We start from the raw sequence: 19,733 nt of genomic DNA, 5'->3' as shown, positions 1-19,733 counted from the left end.
TTCTCCCTGGTATTCCACCGGAGTGGAGAGAGAGGGAGGAGGTTGAGCGAGCATCTGAGTGATGCTTGGTTTCCATCTGGGCTTAAACCCCAACAGAGAAGGATTCAGGTGTGCAAAAGTCAGCAGTGAGTTGAAGTCTGCCTTATGTCTGCCCTCTTGTGTACATTCTTCACAGTGCAGCCTTTCAGTGCATGAAAACATGAAGATTTTAAAGTACAGTACTAATTACTACCATTTTTACAACTCCAGATAGGATGAGATTCTTTATAGTGTTTTTTTTCCTATGAATGCTTTTACTGCTTAATTTTATACTCAGTTGCTGTGAATACAGTTTTTTTTTTTTTTCATTTAAAAACCCAAATATACTCTAGAGGATACCATGTGCATTTCTGATTTTTAGGATACAAGGTGAGCATTGTAATCTGTTTTTTGAAAGAATTGCATGCAAACATTTTGTAAAGATCGTGGGAATGAAAGGAAATGTAAGTTCTTCCAGAGCTGCACACATTCGAGACTGTAAATGATTAGTTTGCTTATTCACTTACTAGGACATCCCCAGGTCATAGTAACTGAGTTGAAAGACAATCTAAAGGATGTAAAAGCAGCCAGTTACACATAGAGTCACTAATGTTGTGGCAGAAGGGGATGAACACCTGCTGAGGAGGAAGGAGGAGGGTTGAAGAACGTGGATATAAAACTGATAACAAATAAAGGTAAATGTAAAATTATAGCAAGTTCAAAGCAAGCCTGGAAATTTGAGCAGGAAAACAAACTAAGGTGGTGAAGAGCTTTCAACCTTATTGGCTCTCTTAAATAGCATCTAATAGGTGCTAATTAAGACATTAAATTTGTTTGACATTGCTTTGATTGCTTTGATCCAGTTAATCAGCTGACTTTCTTTTCTGCAGGTGTTGCTGTGTTTTTCCCGAGATACATCTGTCCTGGAGCATTTTACTTACAGTAGTGCCAACCCACCCAAATCATACATACAAGGTAAAAAGAGTTGTTTTTAAGAAGATCATGTTTGTTGACTGATGCACTAATACAGTATGTGAATTTGCTTTGTGTTCATTACACCTAGTAGACTACCCTTTAAAGAATATTAATAAAAATGTATCCAGCTGACTTCTGCATAGATTCTATTATGACAGTTTAGAAGCTGATCACAGACTGCAATGTCTTCCTTTACTCCACCTTCCTGTATATAGTTCTGCAGTGTTTTACCAGAAGAAATGAAACACAACTGTGACAATATGGTAAAATCATGACAATGCCTTTCTTCATCAGAACTAGACATTTAAATAGACAATATTGTCCTCTGCAATGCCAATAAATTTAGCAACTGGAAGTTGTTACAGAATGTTGTCTTTGCAACATATAAATAAATCATTTTTATAAAAATATAAATATTTATAGACAGGAGCAGAATATGCTGCTAAAGGACTGTGGGTTCTGTTCAAACATGTGGGAGAGTAGAGCTTTACCAAGCATACTTGGCACTGATTTTTTTTTAAAAGCATGCCTTCTTCCAGAGTATTAGCTTATTTTTGGATGTTCTTTGACTTGAGGTCTCATTATTTTTCTTAACAATCTTTAGATTTCTTGATTCAGTTCGCTTGCCTTCTCTGCCAGCTTCTCATGCCATTCGTCTGGATGTTTCCATGTGTCTTAGAACCTCATCTGCCTTGATTTTACCTAGAGGTTCTTAATTTTGCCTTTCTTCTTGAGTCATTCAGTAATCCAATCACTTTTTTTTTCCCCGTGTACCTTCATCTTCTACATTCCCTTTTATTTCCTTGGTCCTGGTGCCTGTGTATTTAGCCAAATATGATTCCTAAGTACTTTTTTTCAGGCAGGACCTCTGCTGAGAGTTTTCATCTTGCTGCTTCTTATGTTGCTATATGTTTTCTAATTTTTTAATTCCTTTTTTATTGCTTTTAATTACTTTTTTTTACTTTCTTTACCTACTCCCTGAAATAAGCAAAGGGCTCATCTGAGAGCAAAACAGCAGTGGGATCCCAGGTCTTACTTCAGACACAGAGCCATGGCAGCCCAGAAACACAGCAATGGAGAACATCCTGCATATTCCTAGACAAATCCTGGAGAATGATGTTGCTGGTACCTAAATCTGTGCAGTGCAAATCCGAAAGGCTCTTATGTCCTATTTTTAGCTGATTTTCCAAGAGATGTGCTTTATGCTAAAAATACTCATCCTCCCAGATTATAATTCCTGGCTGCACAACAAGCAACCTGTTGAAAGGAAAAGGAGAAAATAATTTTTAGTTTAATGAAACAGCTCATTTGTATAGTTGGAAAATATTGGATTTTGTTTTCAGGGGGTAGTAGGCAGGAATTTTGCAGGTCAATTTTTATTTTAATTTTTAGTTTAATGAAACAGCTCATTTGTATAGTTGGAAAATATTGGATTTTGTTTTCAGGGGGTAGTAGGCAGGAATTTTGCAGGTCAATTTTTATTTTATTTTAGTCAGTTCATGCTATAGGAAAATATCAAGGTCCAGATTCCATTGAACCTGACAAAAGTTCCATGTGCTAAATTCTATTGTGAAGAGTAAATAGAGTACACAGAATATTCTATAAATTTTCATGTAATTAATAAAATTTTTAGTTCAATATTCTCATTTTAGAACTAAAGTAATTGCAAGTTTTAATTATTTGTAATTATGTTTAATAATACTTTTATATTTCTAAATAAATGATTAAATTTTATTAATGTATTTTGGATTATTAATTTATATAGTTTAAATATGGTTTAATAATATAATGTGTTCATTTTGTCTGGAAGATTAAAAAGTTATATGATCAGTGATTTTCTTGACTTAATTCTTTTGTATCCAGTGGATTACTTAAATATTTGTATTTAATCAGAACATATCTGTATTTATATCAGAACATCCATCTTCCTCTGTTGCAGACCTAATGATGCCTTGAACATTTTTTATCTCTGGCTGTATCTGATGGCCTTTCCTGTCCCTAGGTCAGTCTGCCCTTATTCCCCCCTAGAGTTTTACTGTCTTCCAGGTCTGCAGCAAACTTCAGAGCTCCTAAGACACACCCAAATAGAATCTCAATGGAACAGCATTGCTGAAATTTTCCTCCTCTTTTTTTTTGTTGTTTGTCATCCTTCTGTATTGGTGCTGCCTTTCAGTTTTATATCTGATATTGTACCTGTCCCATTGCATTTCTTGCCACATTTTAGACAATGTCAGATAGTCAACAATGTAATTAGTTATGATTTTTGTAATTGTAACTTAAAATCTACTTTTTAATTTAAATTGTTTAAATCTTTATACCTTTTTACAGCTTAATGACTTTTTTTTGTGGTTTGATGGTTCACAGGAAAACTTGGAATGGAAGAATATGCTGTTTTCTATCCTCCAAATGGTATGAATTATACTATTGCCTCCCCTAGTGGTAGTTTGGAAAGATTTTTTTTCTCAAATACGTGATATTATCTTTTGCTATTACAAGTTATGTTTTGCTATTACTCTGTGGAATGCATTAATTTAAAGGAATAAGCTGGATGGAAGCTACTCCAAACCCACATTCAGCCTGGTGTTAGTGATCACAGAGTTTGTCTTTGTGTGTGGAAAGGAGAAGGAAAAGCAGCTTGTATTCAGTCTTGTATCAGCACTTAGAGGATTTGAATGATAAATGCTGAAACTGGCTGACCTCCCAACTTTTCAAGACTTAACAAACCACACCCTAAAGTCTTCTCTTTTCAAAATGTGTGTTGACAAAACAGATCTATGTAATTTTAATATCATTGCTGTTGTTATAACTTCAGTTATTAAAATTGTTTTTTTCAGCTCTTACTTCGATCATTTCAATCCCTTACTGAATCCTTTCCCTCCATTTGTATTTCAAGTTCAAGCTCTTTCCTCTTGCTTTCAAGGCCTTATGTCACCAATCTTAAATCTGTGGCTCTGGCCTTGTCTTTTATGTCTTCTGTATTTCAGTGGAGTCAGTTGCAGTACATACTTTTGTTTCACTTTTTTCTATGTTTGCCTCTGCAATTCTTGCAGCTTTGTAGCCACAAAGCATTGTTCTTATGATCTTTTGCCAAAGCAGCCACCTCTTGCCAGTCTTCTTATATAAAATCTAATGAATGGGAGCTAAGATCAGCTGGGAAGGAGGAGCAAGCTGTCATGCTACAACTGCCAAGTACTGTGAATATTCTGTCTGAGTACTACATGAATTACTAGAGGTCTTGGCCTCCTTTTTTTCCTACTCCGTTCTTGTCAGTGCATGACATTTATGGGTTGTCATCTGAAATTAGGTTCTGATATCAGCAAAGCCTCTGTGTAACAGCTTCAAGGAAGTGGAGCTTTACTTGACTTTCTAAGAACTGTAGCTTGTGTTTAAGCATGTCTTTGGTTGTACTGACATTGGTGATACTGTACTTATATATGTACAAGATGGAGATCTGTGCAGGTGCAATAACAAGGAAATACTTTATTCCTGATGTAGGCAGAATACAATTTGATAATGTGAGGGAGAATAATATTTTTTTTGCCTGCATAAAGAGGATTATTAAAGAACAAAAAAAGAAATATTTTTGTTTTGCAGGTGTAATTCCTTTTCATGGATTTTCTATGTATGGTAAGTGTGACTCTCATAAGCTAAAACCTCAGGATTGCTTTTACTCATATTGTAGTTTAAAGCTGTATATACTTTTCTGCAACTTTTAAACTTGCATATGTGCTTTTATGTTTTTTTGTGTATGAAGATTGTTGAATTTAATTTTTAAATTTTCAGGCTGTTTTATTTACTGATATTACAGCTTGCTGCCATGTGGGAATTCCTTCTTTGAGAGCTAATAGCTGAGCTAAGTTATGCATCTTAATGTATATGAACAGAGGGATAAAGTTTACCAACAAGTAAACTCTTACCAACAAGTGCTCTTTCCTTGTGTTTCACTTCTGGGTAGACCAAGTTACCATGAAAAAAATTCTTAAAAACATAAATAATGTGAAAAACCTGTTGCTCTCTACATTTACCTACAAGAGGTGTTAAAAGAGCATTACATAATACAATGGTTGCTAATTTATTGCATAAAGGAAAGCACAAATATCAACAAGATTTTTAGGAAAAAAAGCAGAAAAATCTCCTGGGGTTACAGATGTATTGCAGCAATTGCAGATGTGAGATTAGATCTTTTGGGTTTTCAGTTTTTTTCTTTTGGTTTATCAAAGGTGTTCTTAGCATCACAGGGCAAGCAGATTTTAAGATTATACTTAAAATGCTAGGTTTTGCTAATAATGAAGTTTAATAATCACATATAGTCATTAAAATAATGGAATTGAAATAAGAAATGCAATGGAATTGAAATGGAATGGAATTGAAATAAGAAATGAAATGAAATGCAATGGAATTGAAATAAGAAATAAGAACCTGAGTAGGGAATCCAGAGTCTTTGGAATAATGAGCACTTAATTTACAAACTCTTCCTTAGGGACTCGCTTAGAGATGTTCACTTGTTCTGTGTGAACTGCTTTTCAAAATGTTTGGATTTGACTCTGCCCTTGAGAACAATGTCTCCCAAACAGAGGTGTGAGTTTTCCTCCCTCCCTCCTGTCCCCGCTCTTTGCACAGGCTCAGAATATGCTGGCTCTGAGAAGGAGGAAGGGTGAAAAGAAAGCCAGCAGAAAGATGGTTCTGTAGCTCAAGACTGTGGGTACAGTGGCTGGGACCAAGCAGAGCATCTGCTGTATTCCATGCTGTGCTGCTATGTGAGGAAGTGTCTGGGTCCTTATGAAAATCCTATACCCTTTTTCCTGTTTGCATGCATACACTGTCAGGGTGCCAGCTGTCAGAGGCTGTTCTGTTACCCTCCTGGCCTTTATGTACATGTGCACACTGGGAAGTTTTCCACCTCCATCTTCAAGCGTTAAAAACATGAGCACAGGTAACACCCTTTGCTTTTCTTACCCCTACAGAAATACATGTTTCTGTGAACATTTCACCCTACCTTAGCACCCCACCTCTCATACACAGACACCATTTTTGTTTTTAAGCCACCTTCTCTGATTCTTAGATATGAAAATAAATTCACACATGCGTATATCAGTATATATCTAAAAAATGTACATATATCTATGTGTGTATGTGTACATACATATGTAGATAAATATATCCATATCCCTAGCTTAGTGTAAATAAAATGGAGGGAAAGGTGAATGTAGAGATAGAAACTATGAGTGTGTTAAAAAGTAAACTGTCAGCTAAAATGATTGCACCTGTAAAGTGAAACAGTCAGCATGATGACTGGACAGATCAAAAGGCTGTTCACAAAAAGGTATGACAGTTGTCTGTGAGAATGCATTGAATGTATGGACTATCAGTCTCAAGGAATGATGGTTCTATTTGAGCAGCACATACATATAGCAGATTTAACTATATGCAAGATTTTTACCAAACAAGCCGAATTTCAGAGCTGCTGTTTTACAAATGTAATCAATTATTATTTTGAGTCAGATCTATTAGAAGACTTCTAAACAGTAAACTACCAAATGTCCATGGTTTACAGCTCTTGTAAGAAATAAACATGTCTCTATGAGTTTGTCATACGTAGTGACATTATTGTGGCAACCAAAAGCTGCTCTTTTAATGTTTTCATTTTCACAATATCCATCTTCAAGCAGTCTTACAAATAGGGCATCAGTTTGAAGCTGGTCACTGGCCCCATGGCACACTGAAAGTTAGAGACAGTTTAATCAAAAACTTGCACTGGTCACATTGCCCTACACCTTAGGGGTGCTCTCCTTACAGCATGTTTCTTATGTTTCCAAAGCTAGCACTTTAGTAAGCAGGTTCTAATTGGTTTAGCCTGTTGAAATATGTAGGAATAATATCTAGAATGTATCATACTCCCTTTTTTGACTTTTTACATTAAATGATAGACTGTGACTGAATACTTCTTTCTCAATAATTGGTTTAGTACTGTTTTTGTAAGTTGTGGTACTATAAATTACTTGGCTTTTCCTCATAATTCATGTGCTTAATCATTGAACTCTTTTAGCAGTTTACAGTGTTGAGTCAATTATAATTCTTTTATCCTTTCAGTTGCTCCACTTTGTTTTCTGTACCATGAACCTTCCAAATTGTATCAGATATTCCGTGAGATGTATGTGCGTTTTTTCTTCAGACTCCATTCCATCTCTTCTCATCCCTCTGTAAGTTCATTAGGAATTAAATCCACTCACTTGATATCCTGTTTGCTCCAGAACAATAATATACAGTAGCATGGTTTTCTATGTGTTTGAAATGTATCCTTTTAATTATACTAAAATATTTCAGTCAAGCTGGGAAAATTATTAGGTCATTCCAGTCTAGAATGTTTTCTATGTCAGTGTTAGTCTTTGCTATTGTGTACCTTACTAAAATAGTAAGTTCTCATTTTATGAGGGTATGGGGTCTTTTATAAGAGTCGAGTTTTTTAATCCAATAGATTTCTCAGTTCAAAGAGTCACACAAATTCACTTTCGTTAAAGACTTGTAAATGGACTCCGAAATATTGTCTGGGGTATTGTTTCAGTGATACCAAGTTAGTGTCTGTTTCTTTAACTGAAGAATCTTGGCATGACAGCACATGCCTTTTAGTACTACGAGATGAATTTAAATAATTTGTCTTGTTTGTGACCAGGATCAGCTGTCTTCAATGTACAAGAGTTGTAAAAATTGGCTTGTCTTTTATTTGTGAAGAATAAAACAGAGTAGATATTTCTTTTTTCCTTCAAAAAGTGCTGAAGAGTTGCATTGCTTTTTGAAAATACTTCCTGGTTAAAAGAAAATGCTATCCTTGGTATACCATTTCAAGGCTATGTATTGTGCTTTCAATCTTTAATAACAGAGAAAGAGGTCAAACAAGAATCTATCCATTTCCATGGCAATTTTTGAAACAATTTTTAAGAAGTGTTTAGGTTTAATTATTTTCAAAGTTATCCCTATTGCTGTTTGGTTTTACTTATCAGAGAAATACTTTTTCTGACATCCTTTATTTTTTAGTGCAACTGAGGTCTGTTTCATCAAAGTGGTAATATTTCAAGTAGGTTATATTATAATGATTCATTATAATATAACCTGACATACAAACACCATAAGTAACTCAAACTTGCAAAGGACTATCAGAACATATTATGTTGCTAATACATACATGGAATTGCAGGAGCAAGGCTTTAGTGATGAAGGTATTAGAATTGCTTGTGCCTTTCTCACCGGAGTTGAATACTGTATCACTCTTAGTGTTCTATTGCTTGAATTAAAAATTCATACACACTTACATGCTGCTACTGTTTTCTCAGATTTGACAGGATGAGCGTTAGTATTCACGATACGATCTTGTTTCTTTAGGGCATTGTATCACTGTGTTTGCTTTTTGAGACTCTTCTACAAACCCATCTGCCCCAGCTCTTCTATCACCTCCGAGAAATTGGAGCTCAGCCGTAAGTACTTCTTTTTGACTTGTTAGAAATATTCAAATTTTGTAACAAATTTTATCCAATACAAACAAATGCACATTCATTATTCTGAAAATGCTGTTCTGTACTGTTTTAATTGAAGATCTGTAGGAAATGACACAAAAGAATAACCATCAGTGCTGCATTTTTCCTTGAGAGTCAGATGAGTGCTTTGTCTAACCTGCAAATCTGTGCTTTGTGCATTTCTTCTGTATGCTCTGTGAAAGACTGTGAAAGGGGAATTGCTCTTTGAGAAATGCTCTATGCTTCACCGTTCAGCTAAGTTTCAGCAATTCATGTTGTATCTGATGGAATTAAGTTATGTATTTCCTAGGGGACAGAAGACACAGAGATGTGTTCGTTTCAGCAGAAGGTATTGGAAGAGGCAAGAGAGCAAGAGTCATTTAGTAGTGAATTCATGGCGCCAGGCACAAGAGAACCTGAAAACCTTTTTGTCTTAATTGGTATCCATCTTAATACAATAATAGCAGAAATGATGAAACATTGAGGGTGATAATAGCTGAAGGTCACTCTAATGTGATTGTTTGATCAGAATAATTATGAGAATAATATTAGTACTTTATTAAATAAGATGCTAAATAATTTTATGATGGCTGTTGCAAATTAAAATATTGATTACTACTGCAGCAAGAGAAAATGCTTATTCTTCCTGGAAGAGAAATGCAGAAGGATAATGAAGTATTTTCAATTTATAGACAATCTGATCATCATGGGAGGCAGAAATATAATAACCATTGTTTGTCACTTTTTTGCAGGCTACGAATTTCATTTAAATGGATGGTACGAGCATTTTCTGGTTATTTAGCTACAGACCAGCTCTTGCTTCTGTGGGACAGAATCCTGGGATACAATTCTCTAGAAATTCTTGCTGGTAATAGAATTATTTTTACAAAACGTGTGAAGTCTGTGTGAATGTAAGGCAAATACTCATTAGCTTCAATGTATTTTGTGATGAGAAGAAAAAAGTTGCTTTTTGAATACAGACAGCAGGTTACATACATGTCAAAGCATATATCATCTAGAAAAATGGAATTGCATGAGTATTGCATCTTTAATAAAAAATATGTCAGGTAATTTTTTTAATGGCAATACTCAAAAAATGCTAAGTGCTCTCTGAACAGAACACAGGATGTTCTCCCAACTTCAGTGGTAGTGGTAAATTAATTCATCACCTTTTGCTAAGTACAAGATTCATGTTATTTATGGCAACTACCTCTACAGTACTTAAAGCAATTGAGAGTCCCCCTGATTTTGTTGGATTTCTTCCTTTGAAGGGGCATCTTTTAAGACACTTTGAAAGTTTTGCAGCTAAATAATGTCCTCATATTTAGGAAGGTTTAAGATGGAGGTTTTAAAGAAAACATGTATCTTCAGTTGAGTCAATTTCTAAATGCAAAGCAGGTGAGTAGAAGAGAAAAGGTTTTGGTTTCATTTGTATATGTAAGAGAGCTTGTCCCTTTTAATTAAAAGCTATTCATCTTAAACTCAGGCATTTTCACTCAGACTTTCCTGAAAGAATGTTGTGATTTTCCTGTCTGTTCAAAAGAGTGGTCAACAAAACTCAAAACATGGCCACGTGTTGTATATTATTCTTCAGAATCAAAATAATTAAACTAAGTGAAAATTGGTGTTTTACATCAAGTGTAATTCTAACCACTACTTATCAGGTCAGAAACCTAAATATTGGACATTTTCTTTCAGTCCTGGCAGCTGCTGTGTTTGCTTTCCGAGCAGTCAACCTGATGGAGGTGACATCACTGGCTGCAGCTGAAGTAAGGATAAGTTTCACTTAGAGGAGATTGAAATAGTTTCTGATGCTTTGCCAGTAAGAGTAACTTAAGCTTCACATGGCACATGATGCATAGTGCAAATCTTTCTGTCTAAATTCTTATCTTAGATAAAAAATAAGGAAATTGTGAACATTCAGTACATAATGTTGCTTTTTTGGAGTAAAAGGAAATAAAGCATATTTGCTATAAAAATGCAGTGTTATAAAATTATTTTTACAGTTAAGTTTTTTTTTTAATATATAATCTGTGTTAGTGGGATATATTGTTTTTGAAATATTGCAGAGGTTTGTACCCTTTTCCTCAGTACATTTTAGTTGCTTCTGTTCTACAAATTACAAAAATTTTACAAGATTACTTTGTCAGTGTGAATCTGAAATTTCACTGTGTGTACTGCCCTAGGAAATGAAGAAAATGAAGTTATTAGCATGAAGATTATTACTATATATAGTCACCTGTTATTTTTTTCTTTTTTTCAAAAGTACAGTGATTGATTTTTTCGAGATTTAGACAGTTTGTGATCACTTTCTTTGGCTTTTTTTAAAACATACTTTCATGAGAAGACATTGATTATTTGAGGCATTAAATTGGACTTACTTCACAAGTACTAGCCAAGCCACAGGATAAGGATTCTTAATTCCCAATTATATTTAGAAACAAGTTGAAATGTTAGACTCCTTATTCACCCATGATGCCTTGTATGTTTGAAGTAAGGGTAAAGGCTAAAATAAAGTTACTTGGGTACTATACATTGGGTAAACATGTTTTTTCTTTGAAATGCTACGATGAGAAATTATGCCATACAGTACTAACATAAGCCAGTATAATTTGTTTCTAGCCATGTCTACATCTAATTATTGGCAGTATTGTAGTCAGTATTTGAATATTTTCCTGACTTCTTAACTTGCTTTAAGGAAATTTGATTCAAATGTCAAATTTAACAAGCCTTTTTGATTTTCATCCTAGGCTGTACTTGCTGACCTTTCAACCCTGAAGGTTATGCCTCTTCTTCAAATCTTCTTGTTTGCTACTGTCACTTGATCTGTTTCAACAATACTGGTACCACATTCCAGTCTTTCTGGAGAAGCTAAGCATCAACTATGCAATGTCTGCATACAACCAAAATTAAACTCCATGTATAAAATCAATTTAGAAATAATTACCTTAATATTTTCTAACTGGAAAAAATAACTTTACACACAATTGTGTGAAGAGCATGCTAATGAATTCCACTGTAAAAGCGATGGTTATTATTTGTACATTGAGAATGACTACTTGTGCAAGTAAATAATATGAATCACTGTCTAAAATGCATGTAATATTAAATTAAATAAAGTAAACTTAATTCGTGATCTGAGTTTTGTGATGTTATTGTCAGAGTTGTAAAAGCCCTTATTCTTTTAATATGAAATCAATTTTTCAGGCTCACATCTTAGAGGATATAATCTCCAATACTGTCAAGTGAGAAAATAAAGATACTTTTACTTGCAAGATTATTTTTTCTTGTTTTCTATGGAAAAGATGGGATCATACCTCAGTTTTGCTATCCCTATCTTATTTATTCTTTTCACAGAAATTTTCTCCATCTTCTTTCTCATGTTAACTGCTCCTGTTTATTCTTTTCATACACAGAGATGTAGTCACACATTCCCCATTCATCTTTGCTTAGGTATAGAGCTATCTCAGGCATCTGCTGAACTCCTCCCCAGAGTCCCATCAAAGGCACAAAATGTGTTCCCCCGCAGAGAAGGCCTGAGCACAGCTTCCTTCAGAACTTGCTGGAGCTGGTCTTTGCACGAAACAAAATATTGCCCTGAGAATGATGCCAAGAGTCTTTTTGCTGTGCCCCACACCCTCTCTGGGAGAGCAGTGCTACACCTTTGACAGTTTTCCAGCCTCTGTGATTCAACAGCTCAGGCTTCAGTGCCAGAGCCCTGCTCATATTGATGTCACTACAATCCAGGCTGGCATCATCTTTTAGCTGTCATACTTTTTGTGAGCTCTTCTTCACAAAATTTGTTTGATTTGTTTAATACCAAAGTTGGAATCAATAATCTGATTTGACTGAGTGTATCTTAACACCTGAAAAAGACTCTAAGCCAAAAAATGATAATGGATTATATAGTCACTGCATTTGCAATAGGACTTCTGTCTTTATCTGGTTTATGAACACGTACATGCTTATGTACATGTAATTGTCATTATTTGCCATACTGAATGTAAGTCAGTGAAACATGAATCCTTCATACTTTGCTCAAAATTTGACAGGTGATCTAAGCTGTAGTTTCAGGTAGGGGTATGAGTTGTATGTCTGTGAATGCTGTTGTCTCTGTCATGATAATGTAGTAGAAATTTACTGAACTGGTAAATTTATAAGGCTTATTTAAAAACAGGTAAAGTTGTGGACTTGGTGTTATCACTTCCTATATAAAGAATCAAACTCCTTAGCAGATAAAATGTTTGAGAATATTTGGAGAAATTTTGCTCTGGATAATAGAGAAAATTGATGTTTTCCTTAAATATTTGCAAGAAGTTGTTTTAACTGTTTAACTAGAGGTTTTTCTGTGACACTTAGTTTTTAAAAAGACATGTGACAGCTTTTATCCTTTACAGCACGTATTACCCTGTTTTATATATGGGAAATGAAGGCATAGAAAGATTAAGTGATTTGCTGAAGATTACAGAGTAGATTCCTAAAGGAGGTGAGCAGTCTCTCCTCTCTTGAATTTCTGTTTACATTTATGGATACTCAATTTGTATATAACCCACAAGATCTTACTTCATCTTCAGATCTGCATCTAAAAATGCAGCATTTTGCAGTTTTTAAAATCCGTAAACTGGGTAGCAGTTTAGAAGTTACAATGTTACAAAGCAGTCACAAGGATTGTGGCTCAATAAGGTCATTTCAAGCTTACCATGGTATTATAAAGAATTAAAAGTATTTACTAAATAGCAAGGGAGATTCCCTACAGGCCTGCTGACCCTCTAATTCCGTTTGCTTTGTGCTCATACATGGTGCAGAATCTGAACAGTACCTTAACTTTTTCCAGATTGGGATTTTTGAGCAGTATCTTCTCTTCTTTTTCATTTTCAGTAACTTTGGAAATGCTGTAAGTAGGCAGAGATAGAGACTGTTGGATTCTTGTTTGAACAAGCAGTTCCATGACTAACAGAATATGGTCTGTTTTTATCTCCCATCTCCCTTGCATCCCCTCCATCTTCCCCACTGAGGCACTTAAACTGTGCCTGACCTGTTCCAGTGTCTCTCCTGATGACTGGACAGGGAACCTTGTGCTCTGTTATCTATAGATAATGATCAAATATTTTGCTGCTTACCTTAGGATACTGGCTATGGTCTGTCAAGGGTTTCTTGTAATGTCAAATAGACTGTTGTAAAAAATGCAAATGTAAATAGGCTTGTCTAAAAATGTACCCAAGTTATCTTCCTTTGGTGCTTCCAAAAATATGTTGAAGCTCAAATCTTGATGGCTGGGTCATGGGACAACTGAATAACTAGAACAGTTTATAATTTTTAGTGGATTTTATTTTTGTCATAGTAACAAATTTTATTATGAGAAATGAAGAGAGTATAAAGACTGTAAAACAGTTAGATATCCCAGTAAAGGGAAAAGGTTGCAAGAAGTCTCCAATTTAAGACACATTTCTATTTGTTGCCAGAAAACAGCAAAAAAAAAAAATGCTGAAGCTTGCACCTATTTTACTGTCTTCTAATGAATTTTATAAAATGCTTCCAACAAGATGGAAGGGATTCCTTGAAACAGAATTGCTGTATAAAGATCTGTTTGGGGAAAGCAATACAGTGATCTGTTAATTAACAATAAAATATGCATTTTATAAAAGGTATTGCAATAAATTGCAAAACTGAAGGGCTGTATCTTCAGTGAGGAAGGGGAAGAGCCTTTCAACATAATTTAACAAATCAGTAAAATATTCTGTCCAGTGTTTTATGTGAGGAAATGGGGGAGGGAGGGGACGGATGCAGCTGGGGCAGTGGGAGCTCCTGGGCCCTTCCTTTTTCCTCTTCTCTTCCAGGCCGTTTCTGTCTGTGCCTGGCAGCTTTCATGTGCTGGACCAGCGGCTTCCATCCCCACAGCCCTCACAGAAAGGGCAATCAGCTGAAGCACATATTTGTGTTGCCCAGCCAGCTCCAGCAGGTTTCCTCCAGCCGCAGGAAGCTCAGCTGCTGGGCAGGGAGTGCAGCAGGGCCAGGGCCGAGGTGAGGGCCCCTGGGAATGGCGGGCACAGGGGCATTCGCCAGCCTTCCTGCTGGACTGGGCAGCACCGCAGGGCAAACAGCCCCTGTGACTAATTCCCCCTCCGGCAGAGGAATGATACCGGCTATCATTCTTGTGGGAGCTTTCAGAAGTGCTGAAGGACAACTCCAGCACTTGAGACTCAGGGTTTATTCACAGCTTTAGGGATCAGTACAGAAGGCAGAAAATACCCTTCTGGAGGTTTCAGGCTTTTAGCACAAGGACACGAGTGTAGTGAGGGGCTGTACAACTGTGATCTGCACCACTTATTGCAGCAAATAACCATGGAATAAACCAAAATTTCTAGAATCTAGAGATTGTGTGCTGCTATTTGAAATCACTGAAAGATTTTTTTTTTCTGTACAATTTATGCTTGGCTTTTTTCAGTACCTTAACAAAATTGTTAATGCAGGGAAGATCATTTTGATCCAGCAGTGTGACAGTTATGCTCTGCTTTAAAACAGTGTTAAAATGTCTCAACTTAGTATTTTTTTAATTAGGCAATTAATAGTATACATACCAAATTATGGCATTACTGGCCAGTTATGCTTTGGAGAAGCATCTTGGGATACTTGTCTTTTCTGTGGAGGACACAGTGCAGCACAAGTCAGCAGTTATTAAGAGGGACAGAATGAGTCTGTGGTTAGGACAAGATGTTTGTCTTGGGTTCATCACCATGCTTTTGTATGCCTGCAAAACATAAACAGTGGTACTGCCATCTGACTGTGCTAAATATTAACCAGGATCAGCCTTAAAATCAATACAAAGGGAGAGATACTGGTTTTTTGGCAATCTTTTTGAGTCTTTGTTTAAGCCCAGGGAGGTTCACCTGACTCTGTGTCTTGTCAGACATTGCTGGTTGCAGGAAGTGAACTTGAGGTTCTCTGAAGAAAGTTGCAGAGGGTCCTCCATGTGCCTAGATTTCAAAATCAGCATGTTGTAGATGTTGGACTACTGATATGTGCAAACAATTATCTCTAGAGAACTGGTTTTATGGAGGACCACAGTGCTTTGCCAAATGACATTGTGTTTGGCTGAACAGTTTGAACAAATTGTTTCTTTTGGAATTATGACCAAAATAAATGGAGTATTTAACAAAAGAGTTAAAGACACAATTTGTGCAAGACAAAGCATGTCACCAATTTCTGTGCTTTGCTTTAAACAAAAAAGTGTATCATGTTGCTAAGAGAAAAGTTGGAATCTGATAGTCAACGGCAAAATATTATGTTTTATTCACATAATATGTTTTAGTAGGTATCTGATTGTTCATTTTATTAAAGAAACATGTTCTCTGAGTGTTACATTCTATTTTTTTTCTGAAAAGCTCTATTTAGGATAGTTATACCCTAATAAGTGTTAATTATAAATAGTAGATCAGCAGAAAATATAAAAAGCAATAATATTTAATTTTCTATGTGTTCAGTACTATTTCTTATCTAATTTTTTTTTGATAATAAGTCTAGTGTCACAACATTTTCCCTTTTCTCCCTTTTTTTCCAAGTGCATCTGGGTTACAAAAATAAGCATTTCTTTGAAGCCCAATCATGGTTCGTTAATGTTAACATCAAGTTCTAACTGTGGAAAACTGGCATAGTTACAGCTTGTGAAGGAAGTTCCAGTTGCTAGCAGCACTCACATTACTAGTGAAGTTCTCTCCATCATTTCTGACCTTAAGACATAATTAGATGTTTCATTTTAGCCTGTAATACTTGCTAACTGTGCCCAGTTTCTGAAAGCATTTCAGCTAACTGACAGACATGGGAAAGGGGTGTTAGGAGCATTAATGCCCCTCATTTCCATTAACACAGAGGCAGGAGAGCCCATCTGCCATCTCTGCCTCATGCAATGCACTTCTACTGTGGGAAAAGCAATCCTTGAAAAAAAGGGAAAAGGTATGGAAAAAGGGTGTGTGGAAAAAGGTGTTCAAACGCTGTAAACTGTGACCTCTGCAACATAAAAAGCAATCATTTGCTACTTGTATTTTTAACAAAGTACACATTCTTCTACTGACTTTATATTGCATCTTTATTCAACAATTTTTTTTAATTTTAAAAGCTTGAGTAAGTTTTGTTAATCATACAAAAGATAAAATGTCTTTTTGATATGTTTGTATAAATTTTGAAATTCAGACTTGTATCATTAGATTTTTCTGTTCCAGAGCTTTATCTTCTGCTCTCTTCTCTTTTTGCAATCTTCAACAAATATCCTTACATAGTTTTGTCTAATCTGGATTTCCTGTCTGTGGGAATTACAGTTTACAGAAAAACAGGAACCTTTCTGATTAGGGTTTTTCCTCTTCCCCTGAGAAATATGTTTCTATTCTGTTACAAAGAAATCCTGGAAAAACTTTAAATTTGGTATCAGTCCATTCCTGCATTAGGTGGTAATAGGGAGAAGGGGTAAGTATTATAGTGCAGAGTTGGTTTCAGCAAGTATTATTTATTTAGGCAGCTAATCAATATTCAGTCTTGAAAACACACAATTAAAAGGTGGAAGTGGTAGATGTTTGGCTTTGCAACAATCTAGGTTAATAAAGACCTAAATAGAGGTTTGCAGTCTTAGAAAGCCAAATATATCAAAGACCTTCCTGTCAGTGCAGTCCTCCAGAAACAGCAGGAAGTGATGCCCAGGGTGTTTTCTTGAACATCCTAGGTGACCATTCTAAATACAGACACTGGAGAGCTCTGTGGACAAAGGGAGTGCTGCATTGCCTTCCAGGATTTCAGTTAGAAGGGAGTAGTGAAAGAGAAGCAGGGAAGTTGCAGGCACCATTGTAAGCGCAGATTTCTTCAGGCTGGATGATAACCTATGTGTTTATTCAAAGCTGGAAAAAACCTGTCTAAGACCTTGGCCACCTTGGCTTTGGAAGAAATCACACACAAAGTAGTGTTAGGCACTAACTTGCAAGCAAGTAATTGGAAATGGAAAACATTGCCAGAAATCTCAATCCTACTACTTAGACTTTGGATGAGGGAAGGGCCAAGGTGGTAGATTGTACAAATAAACTTCTTTGTTTTGTATACACTAGATCTTTACACAGGATTCTAGAACATGAGACTAGGACAAAGTGAAAATACTATTTCCAGAGAAAAGACAGACAATGTTAGGGTTAGGGTTAGGGTTAGGGTTAGGGTTAAGTTAACCTAGCAATCTGGGCAAAGAAAAAAACAAGTATCATCTTATGGTATCTACAATAATGGTATCTACAATAGTAATTCATAATGTTAGCAGCTGGACACTTTTTTCTAGTTTGTCAGATTTTTCCTTGTCTCTGCAAAATGATGAAATTCTGCCCCTGAGGTTTGTTATTTTTTTTTTTTTCAAGTAAACTATGGAGAGTTTTTTTAATATAAAGAGCATGAGTCTCTCTGACATGTAAGGTCCATCTTTGCCCATTCAGATGAGATTTTTTGTTTTCATTCAATAATGAATTTTGTGCATTAGGTGGTAATATATTATTATATGGTTTATATATTATTATATGTATTTGTATTTTCCTAGTTTAAAAGCTTGATCTGTAATTCTCAGTTATTTGTGTTTTAAACTCAAGGCTACTATTCTTCTTGATAGGCAGTTCAGAACATTATTATAAAATCTCAGTTCAGTCTGTTTTATTTTATAATGGAAAATTCCTTTTCAGTACAAACACATGCAATGTAAAATGTTATAGAAGAAGTAGCCTTTAGAGAGTTTTTGTTCACAAGTTCCAAACAGTTTAACAAAAAATATTCTGAGTTGAACTGGCTTTTTTAGTCCTCTTTTTGTAGATTTTACTGTAGATCTTCCAGTAAACTGGGCACAACCCAATGAAATGAGTATGTTCTTGATGCAAATGTAGGCCATCTTTTCAGTTTTCTCTAGATGAAAGTTTTGTTCCTTCTTAGAAAACACCATGGTGAGATTTTTAAATGACAAGTGCAGAATAAATTACTCTCTCCTGACTTCAGTCCAGACATTTAAACAGAGATGGTTACTGATACTGTTCAGGAAATTGTTCCAATGCAAACAGGTCAGTGCTGTGCACTCTGCTTTTGGTGGGACTGGGCCATTCAAAGGCAGGGCTATTATGGAATAGAAATGTTCTTTCAAGACTCAGTGCTTTATTAAGATTTCAGTGAGGATTAACGCTAGGCATTTAAGCTTTTTCTTTCCTCCATAATGTAATATATTTTAAATTTTCACTAGCCTATTTACTTCACTGTGAGTTTTCAGGCTGTGAGATCGGCTAGATCTAAAAAGGGAGGTTCATAGCATTCAAGAGGCACACCACTCGTTCTTTTCAGCTTAAAACTCTCAGGACAAGGCAACCACCCTGCCTTGAGGAACAACACCCACGGCCATAGTTTGTGGTTTACTGCAGTCTCTCTCCAGTGACTCTCTATAGGTGTCACATCTGCCTCAAGCCTTTTTAGTTCAGAAGCCATTAGCAACATACAAGGTGACTATAAGGTCCCTGCCAACCCAGCCCATTCCTTGATTCTATTAACCTAATTTTCTGGATCATGTAGGTAATTGTTTCTTCAGCTTGTCACTTTTTACAGATTACAGAGAGATCAAGTTTGTGTCGAAGAAACTTGCTCTGAAGTGATACCGAAACTTTCAGTATTGAGTGGTCACAGACACTAATTCCAGGGGAAGGGGAACACTGCTGGCGTTAGCACAGGTAATCCCACTGGGAGCACATGTTAGGAACCAAATACTCTTCTGAGTCTCCCTTTAGTCATTTTAGTTCTGAAAACATTCTCTGAAATTACTGCAGCATAAACATGAAAGTAGATGCTAAAACATGAGTAAAAGTTTACCTGTTGCTACTGGATGTGCATTCCAACTCCTTCATGCAGTGAGCAGTTTCTTTTATGGTTGTTTTCTAGTTATATCAGTAAGGCCTAAAAGGTATTTTGATTCCTGTGTCCCAAGAACACAAAATAAAGAAAGGCATTGAGGCAGTGTTAGTTGGTCATTTCCTAATGGATAAGAGACAGAAGATATGTTGTTTTTCCTGAAAATTGATTTGCCTCTCCTCTCCATCTTTGAAAAGCTTCAGATCTTAGATGCTTATTTTAGTAAGAAATTAGCAACCTGAAGTTCCCATTACTCTCTATTGATTCTAAAGGGATTAAGAGTTGACTGCCTCTGATTTAGACTTTTAGTTGAGCCCTTCCTTGCATTTCCTA

General features: G+C 35.8%; 1 protein-coding gene across 2 annotated transcripts in view; it reads left to right on the top strand.

Moving 5' to 3' along the window:
- TBC1D19 (TBC1 domain family member 19) overlaps positions 1-11,637 on the top strand; it is a 50,941-nt gene extending 39,304 nt beyond the window's left edge. The window contains exons 14-21 of one of the 2 annotated variants that reach the window (XM_053941414.1): positions 909-993; positions 3,358-3,402; positions 4,588-4,620; positions 7,084-7,193; positions 8,371-8,462; positions 9,254-9,369; positions 10,200-10,270; positions 11,252-11,637. In XM_053941414.1, the coding sequence (XP_053797389.1) occupies positions 909-993; positions 3,358-3,402; positions 4,588-4,620; positions 7,084-7,193; positions 8,371-8,462; positions 9,254-9,369; positions 10,200-10,270; positions 11,252-11,326 (627 nt within the window). In that variant the 3' untranslated portion in view covers positions 11,327-11,637. The other variant, XM_053941415.1, reaches the window with a different exon arrangement.
- Positions 11,638-19,733: the final 8,096 nt, after the last annotated feature.

This window comes from Vidua chalybeata, chromosome 4, assembly GCF_026979565.1.
Source record: "Vidua chalybeata isolate OUT-0048 chromosome 4, bVidCha1 merged haplotype, whole genome shotgun sequence".
NCBI classification, from domain to species: Eukaryota; Metazoa; Chordata; class Aves; order Passeriformes; family Viduidae; genus Vidua; species Vidua chalybeata.
This window is presented reverse-complemented; position numbering and strand designations above follow the sequence as displayed.